This window comes from Eubalaena glacialis, chromosome 4 (genome assembly GCF_028564815.1).
Source record: "Eubalaena glacialis isolate mEubGla1 chromosome 4, mEubGla1.1.hap2.+ XY, whole genome shotgun sequence".
NCBI classification, from domain to species: domain Eukaryota; kingdom Metazoa; phylum Chordata; class Mammalia; order Artiodactyla; family Balaenidae; genus Eubalaena; species Eubalaena glacialis.
Window position 1 is genome coordinate 149,675,472 of NC_083719.1, and position 25,759 is coordinate 149,701,230.

The 25,759-nt window shown below is 48.7% G+C and overlaps 2 protein-coding genes across 2 annotated transcripts in view; both read left to right on the forward strand.

Annotated features, from left to right (window-relative positions):
- WWC1 (WW and C2 domain containing 1) overlaps positions 1-25,759 on the forward strand; it is a 147,584-nt gene that overhangs the window by 26,347 nt on the left and 95,478 nt on the right. The window lies entirely within an intron of this gene.
- LOC133090141 (mitochondrial import receptor subunit TOM7 homolog) lies at positions 420-669 on the forward strand. Its single transcript, XM_061188441.1, has one exon. It carries the CDS (start codon positions 420-422, stop codon positions 585-587), a length of 168 nt encoding a protein of 55 aa, XP_061044424.1. The 3' UTR covers positions 588-669.

Below are 25,759 nucleotides of genomic sequence, written 5' to 3' on the forward strand. Positions count from 1 at the left end.
AGACAATGCTATCAGATGGAAATGTGGATCTACATGAGAAATTAAGAGCACCAGAAATATAAAAGACTTAAAATTTTTTTCTTAATTTCTTTAAAAGATAATTGACTGTTTAAAGCAAACATAATGTTAGTGTTACTTTTATTGAAATTTTTTGAAAGGAGGAAAAGAGAATCAAGAAACAGATGAGACAAACAGAAAACAACTAGTAAATTAGTAGACTTCAGTCTAGCTACATTAATAATTCATTAAAAGTAAACAGACTAAACACGCCAATTAAAAGGCAGATATTGTCAGGTTGGGGGGAAAAAACAAAACTCCAGTGTACAGGCTGCCTACAGTAGATTCACTTTTATGTGAATACACAGGTAGGTTAAAGGTAAAAGGAGGGGGGTCTTAAGTGTGTCGCCTGGGCCATCGCCATGGTAAAGCTGAGCAGAGAGGCCAAGCAGAGGCTGCAGCAGCTTTTCAAGGGAGGCCAGTTTGCCGTCCGCTGGGGCTTTATTTCTCTCGTGATTTACCTGGGATTGAAGAGGGGTGCAGATCCTGGAATGCCTGAACCAACTGTTTTGAGCTTACTTTGGGGATAAAGGACTATTTGCTTATCTGGTTTTGGAAGCAGTCAATGCAGAGGAACAACATGGAAGGTGTGCACTCCGGCTGGGATAAGAGATGGGACATCATTTAGATGTTCACCAGTTGGATGACACAGGCTCTTCTCAGATGTGTCTGTGGCAGAGTGGAACCTCTACTGACTTATTTACGGTAGACCGTACTAAAATAAATGTTTTTAACAATGTTAAAAAAAAAAAAAAAAAAGTCAAAGGATGGGAAAGGTATAGCATACAGATACTAATCAAAAGAAAACTGGAATGGCTGTAATGACCACACATAGACTATACCAAAAACAGGAGAATTAGCAGATACAGAGAGCGTTTATAATAATAGGCCAATTCATCAAAAAAACCATAATAACCCTAAATATGTACACACGTAATAGTTGAGTTCAAAATACATGAATAAGTAAGTGACTGGATCCACTCTTCGCAAGGGGAAGGGCTGATGGAGACATTTCCTCATTCCTGGCCCGTCTCCCCTGAGTCAGTGAGGAGGACAGCAGTAGGGGCAGAAGCAAGCTGACTCCGTAGCCTTGTTCTGTGTTCCGCATTTGTGTCCTTCCTGTGCCTCTGAGAAGGCAGGCCCTGGGCTCTCCCACAGGGGCCCTTGCAGAGAGTTCCCACAGGCTACTCCACCTCTTCTTGCCCTAAAGCGTTTTCTGGAACCTGCCAACCTCACGTGGGATGCCAGCCAGGACTAGGGCCCGTGCACCTGAGGTTGGAGAGGACTGGGGTCCTAGAGTGATGGATGGGGTCAGCGTTGGTCCTGGGGAACTCCAGGTGTCCGAGGACACAGGATAAGGTGGCAGCGTCTACTACCTTCAGGCTGGCTCCTGCCGTTCAGATACTGAAAGGGGCTGAGTCAGCCCCAGGTGGGGCAGGGGAAGGGGTTAGGGGAATATTTAAGCAGTAATGAAATGTTGCCTGGAAGGGGAAAAGGAGGTGGTTTCCAGATAGGGTGTGCCTGGATGACAAAGAATTGCATTATTTTCAGTCCCATTTGCTGACAATCCAGCAATGATTTCTTTTCCCTTCCCTTCCCTTCCCTTCCCTTCCCTTCCCTTCCCTTCCCTTCCCTTCCCTTCCCTTCCCTTTCCCTTTCCTTCTCCTTTCCCTCTCCTTTCTTTTCCTTTCTTTCTCCCTTTCAAACTGTTAAAAAAATTGTGGCAAAATACACATAACATAAAATTTACAGTCTTAAGCATTTTTCAGTGTACAGTTCAGTGGCATTAAATACCTTCACGTTGTCATGCAACCATCACCACCTTACCATCCATCTCCAGAATTCTCTCCATCTTGCAAAACTGACTGTCTGTACTCATTGAAGAACTAGCTCCTCATTCTAGCCCCTGGCAACCCCCATTCGACTTTCTGTCTGTATGAATTTGACTACACTGTGTATTCCATGTAAGTGGAATCATGCAGTATTTGTGTTTTGGGGACTGGCTGATTCACTCAGCATAATGTCCTCCAGGCCCATCCATGCTGTAGCATGTGTCAGAATTTCCTTTTTTAAGGCTGAGTAATATTCCATTGTATGTACACACCACATGTCTCTTTTTTTTTTTTTTTTTGTCTGTGTTCAGTCTTTGTTGCTGTGCGTGGGCTTTCTCTAGTTGCGGCAAGCGGGGGCTACTCTACGTTGCAGTGCGCGGGCTTCTCATTGTCGTGGCTTCTCTTGTTGCAGAGCATGGGCTCTAGGTGCACAGGCTTCAGTAGTTGTGGCACGCGGGCTCAGTAGTTGTGGCTCGTGGGCTCTAGAGCGCAGGCTCAGTAGTTGTGGCTCATGGGCTTAGTTGCTCCGTGGCATGTATGTGGGATCTTCCTGGACCAGGGCTCGAACCCGTGTCCCCTGCGTTGGCAGGCTGATTCTTAACCACTGCACCACCAGGGAAGCCCACCACATGTTTCTTATCCATTCGTCTGTTGTTGGACGCTGGGGTTGCTTCCACCTTTTGGCTCTTGTGAATAATGCTACTCTGAACACGAGCGGACAGCAGTGATTTTTTTGTTGTTTAATTTTGCTTTCTGTTAAGGTAATGAGGTAAAGGCGGGGATAGAAGTTAGTGGTTCAGGACACGGGCAGCCTTATTTCACACAGGAGACCTAGAAAATAAGCACCTGGGAGAGTTTATCCCTGCAGATCTGCGTGTTTGATGGGACAGAGCTGTCGAAACCTTTCGGTAGTTGGGGGCTTTAAAGTCCATCCCACCCTTCCGCCAATCCTTTGCCCTTCGTGGCCCCCGTGGTCACAGTTAAGATGTCATTTCTTGCTTCGGCTATTGTAACAGGGTGGCCAGACTCCAAGATCATTTTCCAGCAACTCATGTTGCAACTACTTCTGGAAGTTTCTTCCACAGGGCCTTCCAGAGCAAATTGCTCCCCTTCTCAGAAACTTCTCATGGTTCTCCAAGGCCCATAGAAAACCCCGAAACTTCTTAGCATGACTCAGGGCCCCACTGGCCTTCCTAGGCCCCTTCCCTCTCTTTCCCTCCATTTCCCTCATTTATTGATTGGCCCATGTGTTCACCCTGGGGCCTGTATTTTTGTATTTGTTTCCCACGTGCATGTCTGATATTGACTCATTGAAATAGTGTGTTAAAGGGCCCAGCACATAAGAAGTGCTGTAATGTTTATGATGAGAAGACTTTTACCTGGGGTCTCATTAGCTCTAGAGTGATAACCTCGTGAGGTCAATCGTTTCATCCCCAGTTGACAAGCTGAGAAATTGAGCTTTAGAACTGCTGAGAAATGAGTTTGTAATTTTGGCCCTTGGATCAAATTCAGAACCAAGAATCAGAACCAAGCTGTTCCTCTGAGCAAGACTGTGGCTTTATGAGATCCTGGAAAGCCAGAGGCGGCAAGAATAGATGCTCAGGGGCTCTGGATGTGCTCTCTCGCCAAGTTAAGATGAGGTTTTGTGGGGACTGAGTTTGACTGAAGAACCATGAAAGGCCAGTGCTTGTAGATGTCCACTTAGTGATAGCCTGACTGTAAAATAGCAGAGTGGAGCATTAAGTTGGCTGCTTTTCCAACTCTAGAAGGATATATAAAGAGAATATAAGCTCATGTTGGAAGGAACATGCTTCTCCCTTTATAGGGGACCCAGGAACAAGGAAAAAGCCTTACCAAAATAGGTTGCATTCATGCTGCTAAAATTCTGAATGCTCAGCTGGATCGATGAGGAAGTTGGAGCAAGTGGGTGGATGCAGACTCCTTCCTCCAATGTGCAGCTTGCTGAAATGCTGCAGCCGAGGACAGAGGAGAAATCAGAAATGCCCATGGGGTGGTGAGGGACTTGCTCAAGGTCACCCAGCTAAAAAAAGCTGAGCTGGGCCTCCCACAATTTAAGAGTCCAGGTCCAGTGGTTCTGGCGTATCATGCAGGCTGCTTTTAATACACATCTTCCAGTTGGAGCCCTGTAGTACCGTGCAAAGAGCATGGGCTTTGGAGCATCATTTGCAGCCTTGGCCAGGTTAGCCGGCCTCAGTGCTTTCATCTCTCTGCAAGGCGTGGATAAGAACCCTTTCCTCACCGGGCAGTGTTGAGGACTAGTGAGGAGTCAGGCAAAGCTGCCAGCAGGTGCCTAGGACAGAGTCAGGTTACTAATGCTGCTGTTTCCTGGTTGAGTTCTTGCTTTATCCGCTCTTCCTTTGCTCGGCGGTGTGTACAGCCATCGCCTGGGACTTGCCCCACGTGGTCAAGATTCTTGGTTGACTGCACCTTAGGTGCTCTCACTAAAGGAATAGAAGGTTCTGATTGAATGCAAAGGTCAGACAAGTACAGCCTCCTTACTTTTCTTGTTAGAGCATTTCCATTGGCCTACACCAGCAATCGTGGGGTAGGTACGGGGAATCTCCTCACTTCCTTTTCCCCCAGAGTATCTGCAAGACCTCAGTTTCCGGTGACTCTGTTTGCCGTGGTGTTTGGTACTTAACTGCACCTGCTCAGCCAGCATCCACCCTGGGCTGGCTGTGCCCTAACCCCTCGCCCACCTCCAGTAAACTAGACGTGCCTCACTGAGAGCATCAGCTTTGTCTGGAGAGAGCAGGTGGGCCTCAGCCTCTTTCCCGCCTGCAAAGCTGGCCTTGCCTTTTGGCTCCCCCTTTGCGGGGTGCCCTTTTCTTCCCTCCCCCTCGGTAATATCTCAGGAAGAAAGTTCTACCCTGGAGTTTCCAGGAAGCCACTTGATTGCATTACTGATCGATAACTCCATTTAGCCTGGAATGGAGACAGCCGGAGTTCCGAGTTCTGCTTAGGATTTATCGTGTGCTGACGTCAAGGCCCAAGTGAAAAACTGAGAAGGCCTGGTTATGCCGAGTGCCTGTCGGACACCACCGAGAAGGCTTTGAGGTCTCTTATTTTATATGTTGAAAAAGGGCTCCTTCTTCTTTTGAGACAGAACTTCAAACGAAGCATTCCAGGCCACACTTCCTTTTGGTAAATCTTACCCAGTGTAAATGTTTGCTTTTGTGTTGTAAATCTTAGGAGGTTGGGCTGGTGGAGGGGGAGGGGGAGGGGGAGGGGGAGGGGGAGGGGAGGGGAGGGAGGAATTTCAGAAGCAGGTGTCCTGCCAGCAAAAGTTAAAACTTAATCTGCTGTTTGGGGTGTTTGGGGGAAGACGGGTGGCTGGGAGGGGAGCGTTCATAATTAACGAGCCATGCTAATGAACTGGAATTTGGAGACAGAGCTTTTTTGCCAGGTTGTGCGAATTCCTGGACCTCGTGCCCGCGGCCCCCTGGAAAGAAAGGGAGTTTAGGAAAATTCCGACTTGCGGGCAGAAACCCCTGTTGGGGAAGTCAGAGAATGAACATGGGAGGAACAGGGCAAAACAGTAATTAAAAGGGTAGAAAGATAAAGGGGAAAGTGAAATGATACAAAGCAGTATTCATTAATAACTGTGGGTTTGGTTAAAATGTAAATTCTTCAAACAGTTATTAAAAGAAGCATCCATTTCCCTGCTTCCCAGGCTGGGTCCCCCTCACCACACCCAGGGGCATAATACACTGAATAGGAGGGTCTGGGGAATTGGCCTGGGACCCACACTCTCCAGGAAAAAGACTTCAATTTGCTGCCTAAGATACATCCCCTCGGAAGCGACCCTTGAAAAACTGGGACATTGTGTGGAGGGAGGCCACGTGTGCCTTGTGTAACTTGGGCAAAGGCATTCACCTTCTCCTAGACTCAGTTTTCCTGTCAATGAAATGGAGAGCAGTGGGCACTTTCAGAATGGTGAGGACCTCTTGTGATTGTGGATGCTTGCCCCTGCATTCATGTGGATGCTTGCCCCTGCATTCAGTAATCACTATCGTTAGCCCCACCCCTGCAGAGCCCCCGCTGCGTGTATGGAATGTTCTGGAGGGGGATGGCTTAGTGGGAGGTGATCCTGGGGTTAATGAAGCTGAGACCTCCCTCCACCTCTACGTGTACTCGCTCCCTGAGGCCCCTTTTGCCTTTCTCTTTCCTCTGTTCCTCTAGAAGGAGTTGGGGCTGGTAGTGGAGGGAAAGGGACAGAGCTCGGCGAGAAGGATGCAGTGAGGGTTTGGCAGGCAGCGGCTGGGTTTGGGGACTACAGCGCCGTGCAGTTGAGTAAGAGGGAGATGGAGAAAGGGTTGGGCCCTCGTCCTGTCCTCTCCCCTAAAGCTACTGAATCTTTTTACTATAAGAAGCAGCGGGTGCTTCTAGAATCCTGTACCTCCAATCCCCCCCGCCCCGCCTCCCGAGAGCCTCAAACTGACCTCAAGGCAGAACTGCCAAGAAGTGAGCTGGGTGACTCACAGCCATTCCCCAGTTTGGGGCCATCAGAACCCCCTACCGACACTGGCGGGTCATGCTTCAAACGGCAGCTTTGCCACTTCCTCACTTAGCCTGGAGTGTGAGAGCAGCAAAACCGGGGAAGCAGCCTAAACATCTCACGCTGGGAGCTGCACACGTTAGGCTGGGGCGCATCCACACAATGGAGTGCCATGCAATTAACAGAATGAGGTAGAGCTACATGTGCTGATATGGAAAGAATTCCAAGAAGTGTGATTAAGCAGACAGCAAGATTCAGAATAGTATGTTTTGTGTTTTTAAAATGGGTTTAAAAATACACATCCATATGTAATAGAGTCTTACAGAGGGGCTCCAAAGCATCAGGTATTCCCCAGAAACACTGAGCCCACACAGGATAAAAATAGCTGCTGGTCCAGCATCACCCTTTGAGCCTCACGACTTTGGTACTACTTTGTGTTTCTACAGCCTCGCCTTTCCCACTTCACTGAATTACCTGCCTGACTCATGTTGTGATTTGAGCTTGCAACTCCCAGTCAACGGAGAGTGAGTGGAGGAAGATTGTGAACGCACCATAGTGTAATTTTTTTAATATAAATTTATTTATCTTACTTATTTGTTTTTGGCTGCATTGGGTCTTCGTTGCTGTGCGTGGACTTTAGTTGCGGTGAGCAGGGGCTGCTCTTCCTTGCGGTGCGTGGGCTTCTCATTGCTGTGGCTTCTCTTGTTGCGGAGCACAGGCTCTAGGCACGCGGGCTTCAGTAGTTGTGGTGTGTGGGCTTCAGTAGTTGTGGCACGCGGGCTCAGTAGTTGTGGCTCGCAGGCTTAGTTACTCCACGGCATGTGGGATCTTCCCGGACCAGGGGTGGAACCCGTGTCCCCTGCATTGGCAGGCGGATTCTTAACCGCTGCGCCACCAGGGAAGTCCCTCATCAGTTTTGAGATGGACTTTTTTTGTTTGTTTGTTTGTTTTACAAAAACAAAATGTTAACACCTTCAAATGTTAACCTGCTGATACCTTCAAGTTGGGGATGAGTCTTAGCAATGCCGTTGGCACGGTAATTGCCGACACACGCACACACACTGCTGCTCCTGCTAGTGTAGCTGGTACCATGGCTCCTCTGTGTTTCAGTCCCAAACAATTTGAGAACTATTGTGGACGGACCTTTGTTCTTCTCAAAAAACCCGTCTTCGACATCTTCTGGTACAATCAAGAAAGCATCAGAATCCAAACTCAAAGTAATTTTCAGCAGCTTGGAAGAAAATCAGAGGCATTATCAGAGGTCTCTTTCAAGAAACGCCACCCCAGCACTCCGTGGCACAAAGAATGGCACTGTGAGGAACCCGCAGGTGCAGGTGACTCAGAGCTGAGGAGGGTGCAAGCTTATCAATACCTGAGCTAATGTCGTTTGCTTCTGTTTTTCCTTTTTGCATATATGGAAAAGAGAGCCATGTAATTAAGTCCATATCTGAATAAGCCTAAATAAGCTTTTTCAATACATATAAATATTCTGAGATAAAGAAAGCATGGGATCATAGTTTATTGGCAGTGTTGTTCTTTCTTTGTTGTATATATAATAAAACTTTTCTAAGTGACGCTTGTTCTCTTAGGTTTGATGAAGTCTAGCGGATGTGTGTGTGTGCTGGGCACATCACATGCTGGTATGTCCATGAAAATATTTCTGGAAGGACACACAGGAAATCTTTTTATTTTTTAATTGAGGGCAATTAACATATAACATTATATTAGTTTTAGGTGTATAATATAGTGGTTCAGTATTTGTATGTATCGTGAAATGATCACCGCAGTAAGTCTAGTTAACATCTGTCTGCATACGTAGTTACAAGTTTTTTTTTTTTGCTTGTGATGAGGACTTCTAAGTTCTACTCTTACAAACTGCTATATATAAAATAGATAAAAACAAGAACTTACTGTATAGTACAGGGAACTGTATTTAATGTCTTGTAATAACCTATAATGGAAAAGAATATGAAAAACTATCTATTTATATGTGTACAACTGAATCACTTTGCTGTACACCAGCAGCTAACACGTTGTAAATTGACTATACTTCAATATGAAAAATTAAGATCTGCTTTCTTAGCAACTTTTAAATATGCAATATAGTATGGTTAACTGTAGTCACCATGCTGAACATTATACCCCTATGACTGCCTTATTTTATAACTGGAAGCTTGTACCTTTTGGCTCCCTTTACCTGATCCACCAACCCCCCGACCCCATCCCAGGCAACGACCAATCTGTTCTTTACATCTATAAGCTTTTTTTTTTTTTCCTTTGTAGATTTCACATATAACTGAGAAGGAAATCTTAACTTTCCTGTTATTTTAGGGGCATCCATGGGTGAAGAGGGGAAAGGTTCTTGTTGCCTGTATTTGCAGATTGTTTTTTTGTTCGTTTTGGGTTTTTTAAAAGATACTTTTCATTATATTTTCTCTGATTTTTTTTTTACTTTTGTTAAAAAAAATTTATTGGCAGTACCTTTGGAGTCTCAAGCCACATCTCAGACCTCCTGACCTCCTAATCTCTGGGGGTGGGACCCCAGGGGCCAGGCAGCCAGGTTCGGTTATCTGTCTAGCCACGCTGAAAGCCAGCCAGCATCTCCGCATTTGTGAGACCAAGAATTCCCTGAGGCTCATCAGGGTTTCAAAGAAATTACTAACTAACTAACTAATTAACTATCTTGCTGCCTTCCCCTCTTTCTCTCCCCATTCCTTCCTCAGATGTTTTTTGAGCACCTCTCCTGTGTATATAGCATCAAACTTCTACAGACCCTCCTCTCCCTTCTGGAGCTGTAGGGGGTGCCCATTTTGCACTAGAGGTACCTGAGAAATGTGTATGTCATTACAATCCTTGATCATCTCTTTAGAGCCTTTAAGTCTGAGAATGTGCCCTCAATGCTATGAAACCCCCCCCCCCCACCCCCCCCACCCCCCCCCCCCCCCCCGCCACCCGGGGAAAAAAGCTTCTCCTCCCTGGAGTGATCTTGATGCGAGGCCAGGTGTAGATTTATCAGATTCCTAATGATGGGCAGCACCTCTGTGACCTTTGCAACCCAGAGAGGCTGCTCTGAAGTGATGTCAGTCTACAAAGGCCGAGCTCAGTGCTGGTGTGGCCGCCAGGGCTTTCCGGAAGGAGAGGGACATGTGGGAAGAGGACGGCTCCCCCCATCTCCCCATCAGCCCAGACCCATCATTTTGGGGACTTTGACATGGCTACTAAAGTTCCCTAACTGATACACCTGCTTTTTCTCTTCCCTTCTCACTCCACTCTTCAAGATCATCTGAATACAAGGTTCTTACAGAAATTCAATCTGATCATGCCATCTCTTGCATTAAAAACACTTTGATGCTCTAACATGGCACACAGGACATAAGTCTGACCCTGACTTTGCCTCTCCTGCCCCATCCTGCCCCACCCCCCTCTGCCCCCCACTGTACTCTGACCACAGGTCTGCAAAGGCCTGGCAACTCTGTGCATTATAGAGTCTTTGCAAACGCTAGTCGCTCTACCTGGAATCTTCTTCCCTCCTTGCTTCACCTTTTAACACCTACTTACCCTTCAGCCCTGTGCTTAATCATCACTTACTCAAGGGAGCTTCCTCTAACATTGCTGAGTAGTTCAGGCCCCCCACAGACAGTCTCATGCCGCTGTGTGCAGCCGCTTCATACACCTGCTCACATTAGTTGTGTGACTCAGTCTCTTCTCCGCCTCAAGCTCCTGGAGAGCAGGGGCACGGGCTGTTTTTCCATAAAACTCTATCCCCAGTGCCTGGCTGCAGTGAGCTGTGAACTTTTACGTTGGACAAATGAATGGCTGATCATCCTGCTAAGCAGTGATGCTTCTCCCAAGAGGCAGTGGCAGGCCCTGCCCCCAGCAGGATGTGACCAAGGAGGCTGATTGGTGGGATGGAACGCAACAGGTCCCTTTGGTATCCTGGATACCAGAGAGGGTGGGAATGTAAACTGGGCCCAGAGGCTGCATTCTTGAGATTTCACTTCAGCCCAGGAGGAGTCTGCAGGGAAGTGAACCTGACCTTGAAGTTCTTGCCTTTATTTTTTTCTCCCCCTCTCTCCTAAAAAAGCAAGATAAAAAGGGGCAATCCCGCAACACATTCTTTCTGAGGGAGCTGCTAGGTAGGAGCTTCTGAGTCATGCTCCACTCATCACCCAGACCTGCTTCTTGCTGATACAGGTGCGCCTTCCAAGACTCCTTGGCGTCGCATGGCCTGGAGGAGGTGAGGTTGCAGGGGGCATGCTCCCTGGGCACTCGCAGAACCTCTCAGCGGCAGTTTCCCAAATGAGGTGCCACAGAAGGCAAAAGGTGGGCTGATGATAATAGCAGGTGTTTACTGAGCATCTATTATGGCCCCAGGAAATGTGCTAAGCACTTTGCCTGCTTTATGTGATCTGGTCCTCCCAACACACCTGTAAGTGAGGAATTACTATGCCAGTTAGACAGATGAGGAATTAGGACTCAAAGAATTGAAAGATCTGCCTATATCCATCTATACAGCTGGGGGTGGAAGTGCCAGGATGTGAACACAGATCCATCTAGGAGCTTCCACACCTCTGTTCTAACCACTGTGCCCTCTGCAACTTGCCCTGACAGCCAGCCCCTGACCACTTACAGTCTTCCTAGCACTTCACATCCGTTCATTTAATTGTTCACAAGTTTGATGAGGAAGATATGATTACTCTCTCCAATTACTAAACTGAGGCTTAGAGAACTTAATTAAGCGACAGAACCAGGATTCGAACACAGTTTTGTCCACCTGCAGAGTCCTTGATTTCCTCCCCCCTAGGAGACCAGGGAAGTCTGTGTTGCTTAGAGCGAATCACTTTTCCTCTCTGGTCCTCGGTTTCCTCATCTATAAACCAAGGACACTGGACTCTTATCAGGGGTTTTCAAACATGTTTTAGCCATGGAGCCATTTCTTCAAGTGGAATCTTGCATTGAACCCTGGTGTATGCACCCCTACCTTTGCTGCCCACTCCTGCTGTAGCCAGCCTGCCTGGGTACGTGCGTCCCTTATACCCCATATATTCTCAAACAGATCCCAGTTTGAGACCTCAGCGGTAGGCGACTTCCAAACGCCTTTCCAGCGTGGTCAGCCATCTCTGCTTCTGTAATTTGGGGTCCAGTAGAAGAGCCAGGGCACATTCTTATTCTTAAAAACAATACTTCGTGTTCTGCCACCTGCTCAGGACCCCAGTTCAAAAGGTGCTGAGCCTCTGCCCCAGAACACCCTTCCTGCGTGTTTAGACACTGACTCAGCTGTAGGGAATGAAGATGAAACTCGTCGTTGTGATTGTGCAGTTAGTGTTCTGACTTGCTGGGAAATTCATACAGATTAGTAGTTATTGCAAGACAGCTGGAGGTAAACCGAGTGGGTTCAAATCCCTGCACCTTCACTTCACACCTTGAGCCTGGAGGGCAAGATACCAAATCTACCTGTGTTTTCGTTTCTCCTGTGCATTGAGAAGGCGATGATGCCCATCACAGGTCCTAGTATTAAACAGCATGGTGTATGTGCTCAACAAATATTCGCCATTATTCATCATCATGTTTGACAGCACATGCTATTTCTCATGTACCATGACCACAGTTAGAAATTGTCACCCAGATAGGTAACCTTGAGTTATGCAAAGTTTGGGGTGGCATCCTAAGAAAAAGGAGCATCACTCTCCCCTCCCCTTATCAGCATCCCAACCACCTACACCAATGGATGGTGGTGAAATTGTTGGGGTCCTGCAAAGCCCCAAACGTGTAACTTTCCTTCTTGCTCCCCGTCCACTCTTACACGTGGTGGTGAACAGCCCTGCTGAGTATCCATACACCCCACTTTCAAACCATATGGCACTTGAGATGAATTATTTTTTCTTTACTTTTGCAAAGTAAACATCTGATGATGTTTCAACAGATACATCAGTGGTTCATAACTGGGGAACATTTTGACAGCTCCTTTCCCACCCGCCCCAGGGCACATTTGGCAACGTCTGGAGAGTTTTTTGGTTGTCACAACTGGCAGGGTGCATCGATGGTTAGAAACCAGGGGTGCTGCTAAACATCCTACAATGCATAGTACAGTTCTTCCCCTACAGTGAAGAATTATCTGGCCCCAAATGTCAGCAACGGCTCATGGTGAAGGCCAAGGTCAAAAAACCCTGAAATCTATGTTAAGCACCTATGGTGCAGGTCTGGTCCTTGCTCACATGGATCTTGTAGTCTAGTGTGCGTCATGGGGGGATTAGGGGGACAGAAATTAAATGACTAAACAAAGAAACAAACATATAATTGCCCATTGTCGTAAGTACCCTGAAGGAAATAAAATGGTGCCCTGGTGGAGAATAAACATCTAATTAAGATGGCTCGGTCAGATAAGACCTCTCTGGGAAGGGGACAGTTAAACTGGGATCTGGAAACCCAGGAGCCAACCATGCGGAGAGAGGAGGAGCGATTCCTGGCGTGAGTCAGAATGTGCAGGATGGCTGGAGTAGGGGAGCCTTGAAAAAAGTGCTAGGAGCTAGAGGAGGCAGGGGGGCCAGACGTGAGGGGTCTTCAGGCCTGGGCAAGAGTGTGGCTTTTGTTCTAAACACAATGAGAAGCCACTGAAAAGCCTGTGACAGGGGCGGGGCAGGATCTTGTTTAATTTTTTTTTTTTAAGATTTAAAAAGTATGAATTGGAAGGGATTTTTCCTGTATTAAAAATGTTGAGAGGTGCTAAGAAACCAGTCCTGGCCGTCGTAGGGACGAAGGGATCCAGGGAAGCCTTGACCCTCTGCAGGTGTGAGGACACTTGGAGTTACATGAACGAAGACACTTTGAGAGGGGAGAAGCAGAGCATGTCAGCTGGTCTCTTGGTAAAAACCAGATTCCCCCCAGAACAGAGGGTTGGGGCTGGGGTGGGGTGTCCTGGGACCTGGGGAGGGAGGGAGCTACCTCACAACTAGCTGCCTAGGGGAGAGGATGCAAACGAATAGGGGGGTGCTCTCATTTGATACGAGGGAGAATGTTTGTTTTTGCCAAGTGGTTCCCACTTCAAATCCAGGGAACCCCAGGGTTTGGAGAACGTTGTTCTGTCTGTATGTGATGGTTCAGCACACGGGTTTTGCCTGCTTCTGCCATTTACCAGCCATGTCACCTTAGGCGAGTTACTTAATCTCTGTGAGCCTCAGTTTCCTCATCTGTCAAGTGGGTGAGTACTTCCCTCCATGGGCTATGAGGCTGAAATAGTGTACTAGTTGTAAAGTGCTTAGTGTGTAATCAAGGTTCAATGAGTATTAGTTATTACATAGTTAGTTTAGATAACACTTTCACAAATAATACATTTAATTTAGTCCTTATAGCAGTACTATGTGATAGGTACTATGATTTTTTAAACAGCTTTATTGAGATGTAATTCAAATGCCGTACAACTCACCTGTTTAAAATATGCAATTACGTGACTTTTAGTGTATCCACAGAGTTTTGCCACCATCATCACCACAGTCACTTTTAGAACATTTTTATCACCCCCAAAAGAAACCCAGCTCCCCTTAGCCATCACCCCCTCAACTTCTTCCCACCCTTATTCCCAGCCCTAGGAAGCCACTAATTTACTTTCTGGCTCTATAGCTTTATCTGTTTTGGACATTTCATATAAATGGAAACATATGTGGCTTTTTGTGTCTGGCTTCTTTCACTTAAAGTTTTCAAGGTTCGTCCATGTTGTTAAGTACTATGTCAGCACTTAATTCCTTTTTATTGCCAAATAATATTCCACTGTATGGATTTACCACATTTTGTTTATCCATTCATCAGTTGATGGATAGTTGGGTTATTTCTGCTTCTTGTCTATTATGAATAATGCTGCTATGAACATTCATTTACAAGCTTTTGTGTATATATAAGTTTAAATTTCTCTTGGGTACCTAGTAGGTACTACTCTTGCCCTCATTTTATAAGTAAGGAAACTCAGGCATGGAAAGGTTAAGTTACTTGCCTAGGTCCCACAGCTAGTGTGTGACAGAGCTGTAATCAGACCGCAGGCAGTCTAGCCCCAGAGTCTGTGCTCTCTTGAGAGCTTCCTCCATAACTGCTATGATGGAAGGAGCCAGAGAGACCAGACGAGAAAAGCAGATACATCCCTGCCCTTACGAAGCTTACCGGGAGACCACAGTGCAATAATCAAAGACGCACAAAGCAACTAATGTAGCAGCTATAACAGTAGAGAGTTACAGGTTCTGGTGGGTGGGCTGGTGGGCCCTGGGATGTGTCCTCATCAGGGGTGCCTGGGCTAAGAGCTGCAGGATACAGAGGGCTAACCAGGCAGAGATGGAGGGAAGGGAAGTGGCAGCCTTGCACGGGTGCGAGCCCTCCAGGGTAGGGCCAGTAGAGCATGCATCCTTCAGAGGCCAGGCATTTACTTAGCTTTTATTTAGCCCTCTTAGTAGGCACAGGGCTCCATGGATGATGGATCCTAGGACAGTGCTGACAGAAAAATCCCTCCAGCTCAGCACCAGGCGTGAACACATCCTGCTGTCGGCTATTACTGATGTCTCAGTCAGGGAGACCCAGATTTCAATCCCCACCTCTCATCTTAACCATCAAAAGGCTGGGATGCTTCAGATCTAAACCTGGGGTGGTCGTTTTCATCTCCTTCCCTCCAGGTAGCTGACCTTTCAATGGGGGAGAAGATCCATTCCTCTTCAAAGGGGTGCAGGTGTCTTGTGCTGATGAAAACTGGGTTGGGGAAGAAGGAAGGTGTCAACATCAGATACACCCCTGCCAGGGGTTTGGCCAGCCAGGTCCTCCCCTGACCCCTTCTTAAGGGAGCCATGAAGAGGACCTGGTGATTTACCCACAGGCAGCAGAAGAAAGCCCTTGTCGTCTCTTGCTGGCAGCGATTGAGCCCACCCCTTTTTTCCAGGTGGGCGCAGAGTAGGTGTTCTTAGTTGACTATGCCCACCTCATAGTTCACAGCCATGCTGCTCCCTGCTGGGGCCAGACACCAACCTGTGTAATGTCCCCTTATACAGGAAGCAGCTCCCTGTCCCCAGGGCCCTGGGTCCAGGTGCTTCATGAGACCGTGGAATGGCCCCCTCCACGTGAGTCGCGGTGAGTGACTTTCAGACGCGGGGGAGATCAGACACAGCGCCAGTCCAGCTGGCCTGGTGTTCTCCTGAATTGTATGGAACAGAAGGAGGGAGAGGGAGAACGTGCAGATCAGGGTAATAGGTCTGGGGCTGGTGGAGCTCACCTAGGACAGGGACTGTGGAGGGAAGGGTCATTAAGCAAGAATCGGCATCAGCAGCTAGGCAGGCACTTGGCTGGGTCCGAGTCACAATGTTAGGTGCTGTGGGTGAATCACAGAGGCAGGTGGCACATCCCCTTGCTTCCCAGACACTTACAGGTCAGCCAGTGATGCATGTCGTGAAATTAGATTTGGGGTTCAATTCGTGCTGACAGGTTCAAGCAGAGGGAGACTCCCGTGGCCTTGGTGGAGGCACTGAAGGTTTTGTAGGTTTTAGAAAGGCCGAGACTGATGTGGTCGCTGGTGGCCCGAGGGGTCATGGAAGGCTTTCAAAGGTCAAGGCACTGAGGCAGGAAGGGACACAGTGACTAGATTCTGTTGCATGGAGAAGGGGACTCGTGGAAGGGGAGAGAACTCAAAGGGTAAATGAAGAAGAGCCTTGGAGACTCAGCTACGGAAACCTGTAAGTGATGGGAAGCCCTCGGAAATTCCTGAGCAGAGAACGAGAGGACGCAAACGTGGCCGAGAGCAGACTATGTTGCCTGTGGATTGAGGGCGCTATTGTGGGGCTCCCGAGCCCTATCTTCCTCCAGGCAATGGGGCTTATTCAAGTGCCCACTGCCAAGTACCTGTGTCAGGGCCCAGGCAGGGAGCAAAGGGAGTTTTCAATTCCATTGCTGAATGATTCCTTCTGTTTACGCCCTCCAAGGAATGACCGCCTCCCGGAAACTTGGCATTCTTGTCCTATAACCACTGCCCCAGCCCTAAGCTTCCCCACCCTGCCCCGGGGCTCTACACGAACTTCCCACTGCACAGATGAGGCTCCCAGCCCATACTTGACCAACTTTAATCCCCTCTTCTGTTTGGACAAACCCTTCATGGTATTGAAGGTATTGCTAGGGGACACAGAAGTACCTTCCTGATGGAGGGACCTAACATTTATTGAGTGCTATCGTGTGCCCGGCACTTGACTTTGGGCATGACAGTCTCTGTTTTGAGTGTTTACTACGAAGCAGGCACTGTGCTGTGTATCTCACATTATCTCACATGCTTTTCACAACAGGTGTGAGTGTGGATCCCCATTTTATAGATGAGGAAAACTGAGCCTCGAAGGGGGAGGTAACTTGCTCAAGGTCACGGAGCCATGCTGCTTGTGGGCAGCAGCACACAGCTGGTGGCAAAGATGTCGGTGACCAGGTGTGTTTCCTCCTTGTCCTCAGAGGTTCAGACCTCAGAGGTTTGCCCAGCACCCCAGTAGAAGACTCAGTCTTCCACTGATGGCATTTCTTAATAATTCATGTGCTTCTCCCTTGGCTCAAGTTAGGAATTCAAGACCACTGCTACCTCTGCCTATGACGGAAAAGAAGCTATCATGCAGCAGATCGCAGCAGATCGCAGCAGTGGTTTGCAAGACCCCTGCATCCTAAGCACTTGAATTAAGAGTTCCTCTGGTACTTATTTTCCAGCTAGAACAGTCATGATAAAGCCGTGGAAGTGTATTCATTATCACTGTTCTGCTTAAAGACTTCGGGCTATTTATGTGAAAGGAAAGGAGATATGTCTGGGTGTTTTAAATCAGATAGTTTCTCAAAAGACTTCATTGGCCTGAAAAACTGTTCACTAGCCAGCAGAATTTTCATTTGTCCTTCTAAGCTTGAGAGAAGCAGGTATCCCATGGGAAAGAATAAGCGGTTTAAAGCTGGGTTCCAGTCCTAAAGCTGCCACCGGTGAGTTACGGGGCCTCTGGCATGTGCTTTCGATCTGAACCGCAGTTTCTCACCTGTAATATGGGAGTGTTACTTTTGCCTGGCAGAATTTTCCTGTCAGTCAAGGTGAGATCGTAGAAGTGATCAGAGTTTCATAAACTACCAAGTGGATATACATGTGTGGAGTAACAGTATACAGCTTCCGTCATTCCTGGAGTTCTTTTTTTTTTTTTTTTTTATAAATTTATTTATTTATTCATTTATTTAATTTTTGGCTGCATTGGGTCTTCGCTGCTGCACGCGGGCTTTCTCTAGTTGCAGTGAGCGGGGGCTACTCTTTGTTGCAGGGCGCAGGCTTCTCATTGTGGTGGCTTCTCTTGTTGCAGAGCACAGGCTCTAGGCGTGCGGGCTTCAGTAGCTGTGGCACACGGGCTTCAGTAGCTGTGGCTCGCGGGCTCTAGAGCGCAGGCTCAGTAGTTGTGGCTCGCGGGCTTAGTTGCTCCGCGGCATGTGGGATCTTCCCGGACCAGGGCTCGAACCCATGTCCCCTGCATTGGCAGGCGGATTCTTAACCACTGCGCCACCAGGGAAGCCCATTCCTGGAGTTCTTGAAGGCATCTGGTGCAACGGTAGATGGGAGAGTTCTTTGAAGTGTGAGCAGCTCTCTGCATCTCTGAGGTAACGGCATTACTGCTCAGCCCTTCGCAATGGGTCTCCCACAGCAGGAAGCAGGGAGGGCTTGACAAAAAGCGTCACAGGGGTTCCTATTCCAAGGGGAGATTGCACTTAGAAGAGAAACTAATTAAAATGGAGATCAAATTTATAGTAGGTATTGGGGACAAAAGATTTTATTTTGAGAAACAAAACAAAGTTTGGACGATAAGCAGATTTTATGTTGTGTTTAACAAAATTTAAGTTGTAGTTGCAACTATGCCCCAATTCTTAGTACAAATAAAGCGTTGATTTATTTTTTGTGTAATTATTTTAACACAATTAACATTAGCAATAGGGACAGCTTTCTCTTCTCACTTGACTTTCCCAGCAGATGCATAAGGAAGGTAATTTTTGCCAGATATTGGAGAGAGCTTCACTAGGTTCCCAAGGGCCTCATCTGATCCCTGTCGTCACTGAAGTTCTCCTGTTGTGAAGAACCTGTTGTCTCTTCTGTATCCTGCTGGATCTTCTCCTCACTTGTTAGCCGGGGAACTCCACCACTCCTCGGGTGTGACTTGAGTAGTTATCCAGCATCCCTTTCACCGACTTCCTGAAATCCTGCATCGTTTAGAATATTAGTTATTTCCCTTTTAGATGATGTGTGTTGTACTTGCATCGCTTTGTCAACTGCTAAGACATCCAACCAACCCAGGTGGTTGTCGACTTGAAACGTTATGGGCTGGGCTGGACACGGATGTTAAATGGAGAGTGGTATTTGAGTAGGCACTGATTTTATAAGTGCTCAGTTCATGGGTTAAATTTTCAGATCGTGATGACTCTTGCTTCCCAAATTGGTCTTCTATGTACAGGGATCAAGATAATAAATATCCAGTTACTGAGTTTCCCATGATTAAGAGTGCAGGCTATAGAGTCAGAGCACTTGGGTTTTGCTTGTTTGTTTGTTTGTTTGTTTGTTTTTGGCCACACCACGAGGCATGTGGGATCTTAGTTCCCCAACCAGGGATCAAACCCGTGCCTCCTGCAGTGGAAGCACGGAGTCTTAACCCCTGGACCGCCAGGGAAGTCCACAGCACTTGGGTTTAAATCTCAGTAGCTACTTGTACAATCTGTGTGACCCTTGACAAGATAATTAAATTATCAGAGTCTCAATTTTTCCTGCCTGTGTAAAAGGGACAGTGTTACAACCCCTAACTCATAGGGTTTTTAATGAAGATGAAATGAGATAGTTAAGGTAAAGAGCTTGGTTCATTTCCTGAAACTTACTGTACGTGTTGTTATTATTACCAAATGTTGTTGTTCATGATTTTCACCAGAAGTTTTCACTCATCTGTGGCCCAGATTTTCCGTGGAGCTGCAGTTCACAACGTGAGTGATACTCTACATCCAAGTCTAGGGTCTAACATAAACAAGGCTTCAGCAGGAAGGAGAACCGCCTCAAGGTTGGGAACAAGAGTACTGCCAGCATTCGGGATGCTGTGTGGTGTGAGAGGCTCTACCCAACACCACCTTGGCAGGGAGAAATGACTGACCCGTCTCTTAATAGAACCTGATGGTCAGGGGAGGCACATACCTTCCAGAGCATTGGACCCGGATGCCACTGCCCCAGCTCTCCAGCTGCCTGGAGCTCGCTGCTCCCTGATATTAATCAGGTGCTTTGTGTCCTATGTAAGAAGCAGAGAGGAAAAGGGCATGGGAAAGGCAAGTTCTTGCAGACCGATACCAGCAGGGCTGGAGTTAGGCTAGGAATCTGTATTTCAGACGTACAGAAACACTGTAAAGAGACAGCACACACCTTGCACGTAGTAGGCATGCCTGAAATCCTTGCTGAAAGAATAAATGCACACGGAATACACTGGAGTTCCTCCTGTTTTTCTCGGAGCAAAGGAATTCAGCTGAGCCATTGTTGAGAAACCTGTGTGACTAGTTAGAATTAGTTAAAAAGTAAAAGCTGGGGGACCTCCCAGGGCCTAAGTTTGCTATGCTTTTTGAGTGATTGTTCCATAAATTGGCAGTGCTTTAGAAATGATTGCCAAATGTGACAGTGGATGTGTGGGTCCCTGTAAAAGGATTTTCGTAAGAGCCATGTGGTTAAGTCAGGTACTGTGTCTCCCCCTGTCCCCAGATGCTTTCCCTCTGATGTGGGGACACTGGACACACATTCTGAGGGTCTCTTGGGAATCTCAGGGTGGTTGTTGGGGGGCATATGAGAGGAGCTCTGCAGCGCAAGAACAGGCGTTGTTTTCCTAGTGTAGATTTCTGAATCTGTGACACTGGGCTTGTACTCAGGGTCCTCCTTCCATTCCTGATGGGGTCCTCGGAAATCACCCCCAGGCGTTGGCAATAACCCCCAATCCACTGGACCAGCCTCCAAGCGACAAGTGTCCTCCCCAGGGGCCAAGGCCAGGGTCTCCCCAGGTCAGGCAACAAGTTTGGAGCACTGGGGTGGGTGCTGTTTCCTGGGACCTGGGATGTGGGGAATTCTTGATTTAGCAGGTTTGGGCCACATGCCTTCCAGGGCAGACCCCAGGGGAGAAGCAGTTCCACGGGGACTGCTTATTCAGCCCACCATGTTGGGGGTCCCTTCCCAGCTGCCCATTTGCCTCCCCCAGTGCCCACCCTTGCCTTGCCTGGAGATGGTGCTTGGAACTGGGGGCCCCAGGTCCCAGCAGCTGCTCCAGGGTCTCCTTACACCTTTTGTTGAGATACTGCCGCTGAGAAAAAGGTCCTGTGAAGTCCTTACTCACTCTGTTGGGACCTGTCTGTGGGTCCCCTGCTAAAGTGGAACTAAAACCCCCTTTTAGCTGTTCTGTCAGCCTGTGGCCTGATCTGAATGTAGGCTTTATTTTCTCACATACACCCTCCACTCAAGCGTCAGGGCAGGGAGCTGAAGGAAGGGCAGAGGAATCCACGTGGGGATCCATTTTATTTATTAGCCTGGGTGAAATCTGATGGCGATTTTTAAGTAAAGTTGCCAAGCACAGTCAGTCCAAAAAAAACAAATCCCTGTATATTCATAGTCATCATACACGCCAGCATCATTCTGTGCACCGTCCACTGGGGATACTGCAGTGATGTGAACAGTCCTGGTGCCTGACCTTGGGAAAGTCACTGTCTCCAGGGGAAGATTGTAAGTCATTTGAAACAAGGCTGGGATCTAACCTGGTCTGGAGGGTCAAAGGAGTGGTGTTCGGGTGATGGTGACTTAAGCATTCAACATACCTATCATGAGAAAGAGTATTGAACACCTGATGTATCCAAGCACCGTGCAGACACATGGCAAGCCTGAGCTCCTTTACTCCCGTGAGCTAGGTCTTCCTGTCAGCCACATTTGACAGGTGGGCGGTGCAGCAATGAAGTGACGTGTTCAGGGCACACAGCTGCCCAGTGGCAGGGCTGGTCCTGAGCAGAAGGGATGCGACTGCTCTTTTAGGGCAGGGGGTTGGGTGGGGGGAGGGTGCAGCTCAGGGAGACCGGAGCCGTCACCCTCACCCTCTCTCCTGTTTTCCTGCCAAGGAGAGGCACGTCCCCAGGATGTCTGCGGGCTTTATTCCGCCTGGGCACTTACCCAGGCTCCTTTAATCCACAGCCGGATGGGAAGAGCTGCTGGCATTGCTGGCGGAGGGAAGGGCCACACAGCTTTGTCCCTCTCCTGGAGCATACCTCTCAGCAAGTTCCTGGGTGGGGTGGGAGCTTGGCCGGGAGCACAGGCCTGCCTTTATCCCACCTCGATGTCAGATGGCCAGAGAAGAGCCTTGCTGACTTGCCAGCTGGGGGTGATGGCCATCACAAACAAGGGCTTCTCCAAGGAGGAAACGCAAAGGCTCCCTCTGGAGAGCTGGGGACGGGGAGGATGGAGGAGTAGTTGTCTGGTTAGGGTCTACTTGGGAAACACAAAGGAAGATAGAAATGATCCACCTGGGAAAGAACCTTACGAGAGCCCTTCCTGAAGGTGGCCTATAAGGAATTTGGTGACCAGACCCTAAACTACACTTTGGGTTCTTCGCTTGGGGACGTGGGAAGAAAAGAGTTTCTCTTCTGGTGGACAGGTTCTTGAGTAGTCCGAAAATTCTAATAGCTAACGTGCCTCAACTGCTTTCCATATGCCAAACACAATGCCCAGTAGTGTACACACATTGTCCTGTGAGTCTCCCAATACCCCCATGGTGGGGGGACTACTGTTATCCCCATTTTACAGAGAAGAAAACTGAGTCATGGCGAGGTTAATGGACATGCCCAAGGTTCTAGAACTGGTAAATGGAGGAGTGAGGTGTGTTCTCTTCCCAGCTCTACCATCGAGTGACCAAGGCCACGTCACTTTCACTCCCTCAGCGTCACTTTCCCCGCCTCCACAGTGAGATGACTGGACATGATGATTTCTACAAGTCCGTTCGCTACCGGGGCCCCATGATTGTGTCACAGGGACCTGCAAGGTCATTCAGTCACAGAGGGGCAGGTCCTCTTGGGCACCTAGGTTTCTGACACCCCTGCCCGGTTCTCCCCATGCACACCTTTTTCTGAGCCAGCCTCCTGAAATCTCCTTCTTTTTTTTTTTTTTTTTTTTTACTATTCTTTTTTTTTCCTTCCCTTCCTTTTCCAACTTATTTTTGGTTGCGTTGGGTCCCCGCCGCTGCGCACAGCCCCCCTCCAGCTGCCTCGAGTGGGGGCTACTCCTCGCTGTACTGCACGGGCTTCTCATTGCGGTGGCTTCTCTTGTTGCAGAGCAGGAGCTCTAGGCACGTGGGCTTCAGTAGTTGTGGCACGTGGGCTCAGGAGTTGTGGCTCGCGGGCTCTAGAGCGCAGGCTCAGGAGTTGTGGCGCACGGGCTTAGCTGCTCCGCAGCATGTGGGATCCTCCCGGACCAGGGCTCGAACCCGCGTCCCCTGCACCGGCAGGCGGACTCCCAACCACTGCGCCACCATGGAAGTCCTGAAATCTCCTTCTGTCTACCGCATCTCCTACCTTACAAACTTAGGGAGGTTTTTATTTTTGTTACGTTTTCTTTCATGTTAAATGTTTTCCAGCGTGAAGCTCAAGGACCCCCTTTATTCCCTGTGAAAGCTTTCTGCTTCCTGTTCCACTCTGCGGGGCCTGGTCGTGGCCATGCAGCCTTGCCTTCAGCACAGCCCTGCAGGCAGGCGTTACCAGCCCTCTAAGAGTTACTGACCGCCTGGCACAGGACTTGCCCAAGGTCACATAGTCCGTGAGTGGCTGCTCCAACCTGGGATGTACCTCCTGGTCTGCTGTTAGGCACGGGATAGGTGCTCGAGGAGTGCAGCTTTCTTTCACCTCCTTACACTGGCTCTTCCTTCCTTTGCTTCTGTTTGCAGACGGAAGTCAGAGCAGGGCTGGGAGCGGGGTTGACAACTTCTGACCCACTGGGCCAGGGTCTCCCAAACCTTCCTGCTTTTGGAAGAGTTGGTCTGGACCAGCAGCTCCAACAGCCCCAAGTCAATGACCGAAAGCAGCCTCCTTAGTGCCTTTGTTTCCTCACAGCAGTACTCAACATTTCACCAGCAGAAAGGGTGGTAATCCACGCGGGCCCCATCTTCCAGGGCCCTCCCAACATCAGCTCTCCACCTGTGCTGCTTGAAACACCTGCTTCACTGTCCATCTCCAGGTCAGTCCTCCGGGAGGTCATTGCCCGCAGCCACATTGGGCATTAAATTCTATAGGGATAGACTGGGCACATACTGGGAAGATCCAAGAGAAGTGGCTGTCAGCTCCAGAGCTCTGGTGATGGCCTCAGGACTTGGGTTCTCTCCGTCTCCTGACTCCACCTGCTGCCCTATCGAATTCATTCTCAGTTTCCACATGAGGGGCTTCTAGGATTCAAGAGAAGTGCAAAAAGGGGTCTCTTTCCTTCATGGATCAGACAGAAGTCCTGGGGTTGACTCTCACTGGTCCATACTGGGTCACTTGCCTGCCTCTGAACCAGAAGCAGGGTTCAGGGGCGTAGAATGGGGTTTGGTCAGGCCCACATCAAATGCCCATCTCTAGAGCTGGGCTGAAATCAACTCCCCACCAAAGCACACGGACTGAGAATCCTAGAGAGGTGATTTCCCCAGGAAATTTGCAATACGCTCACCAAAAAGGGCAGAGATGGGTGCCTGGTGGCAAAACCCAAACAACTGTCCTCCATACCTTCCCCTGCTGGTCCCCAGGGACCAGTCCATGCGGGGGCTGCCCACGTGGGCCAGATGGACACCCGGACAGAGGTTGAGAGCTCCTCCTCTGGACTGACTTTCCCACGTCCCCTTGGGTCCCTACTTTCCAGCAAATGCTCTATTCTCTCCACTCATAGATGAAGGGTATCTGGCCAAGGGCAGGACAGGGGAGCAAGGGAGTGGAAGAGAGCTTGTCATTATCGTGATCATTCACTCATCCATTCATTCATTCCTCTGCTCATTGGATTACTCAGCTGTAGGCTCAACACATGTTTATTAATGTCTAACATTGCAGGCAACAGGTTACATCAGAGTTTCTCAAACTTCAGTCATTGGTGTACCCTCTTCCCAATTTCCCCCTTCCCAGTTTTTGGTAAGAGCCAATAGAAGCAAAATGATGTTATCAGTTCTTAGCTGATAGGTCTGAACCTGAGGTCTGATCTCTTTTTATTAAAAGGGGAGCTTGGCAGACGTTGGAGGTTGAAGACACTGTATCACCAGCCTGCGACTCTGTTCTTGATCGAATCTGAAAAGCTGAAGGGGGATTGAAAAGGGAATCACTTTCTCACGGAAAGAGCCAATGCCTAGTCCTGCCTTGTATGTATGCCACATAACGCTGTCCTGTGTGCCACTGAAAAGCATCGTGTACACATGGGAAAAGTAAAATACTGGAGGGATTCAGAAAGGAATCCAGCGTAGACTTTGCCTTGAAGCAAGTTCCACTCTAGTAGGAGAGAGAGCGGGACACAAATGATAGTGCTATGAGGCAGGACGTGACGGAAGGAGGGGTCCAGAGGAAGTGCTGTGGGAGATGAGAAGAGGGTGCTCCCCTAGGGGGGATTCTGACCTCCAGAGAAGGGGGTAGGGCATCCCAGGCAGAGGGGAGGCATGGGAAAGGCAGGGAGGCTGGGGGTTTGGAGAGCAGCACGGAGGCCCGCCCATGGGTATGCTGTTCCTGTGCTGAGTGTCACCTGCCCACTCAGGTGTCCTGTTTACACTCGGATCCTAATGGTGGTGTTCAGTCAACTCTCCACTCAGAACTGAGACCGGGATGTCTGCCCAGTGCTTATTCCCCACACGCTCTCCACCCAGGACACCCTGGTTTGCTCCACGTTCTCTACCCAGTCATCCTGGAGGGGCCGCTGGTGTAGTCGAAGGAGCCCATGTGGATTCAGAGCCCAGAGCTGCTCCTTTCCAGCGGTGGGCTCTTCTCTCCTGTGTATTGGCGGTCATCCAAGTACCTTCCTCAGAGGGTAGATGGGAGTGTAAAATGAGACAAGGCACACAGAGCGCTGAGCACACAACCTGGCACAGGCAAGAGCTCAATAAACATTAACGGACACGGTTTGAAAAATATTATTCCAGACGCGCTTACCGTGTGTTTTACAGCAGAGACACAGTTGGCCTCCCATCCCCATTGCTTCCCGACTCTGGGACCCTAAGAAAGTTAACCTCCCTGAGCCTCGGTTTCATCATCTGAAAAATGAGATATCCAGCCAGGCGCTGAAATAACATTTACAAAGAAAGACACAGTATACCCTTGGCAGATATTTCTTTTGCCTGGGCAGCTT

What these genes read in the sequence shown, in the direction of transcription:
- LOC133090141 (XM_061188441.1), top strand. Translation starts at nt 420, where the DNA reads ATGGTAAAGCTGAGCAGAGAGGCCAAGCAGAGGCTGCAGCAGCTTTTC.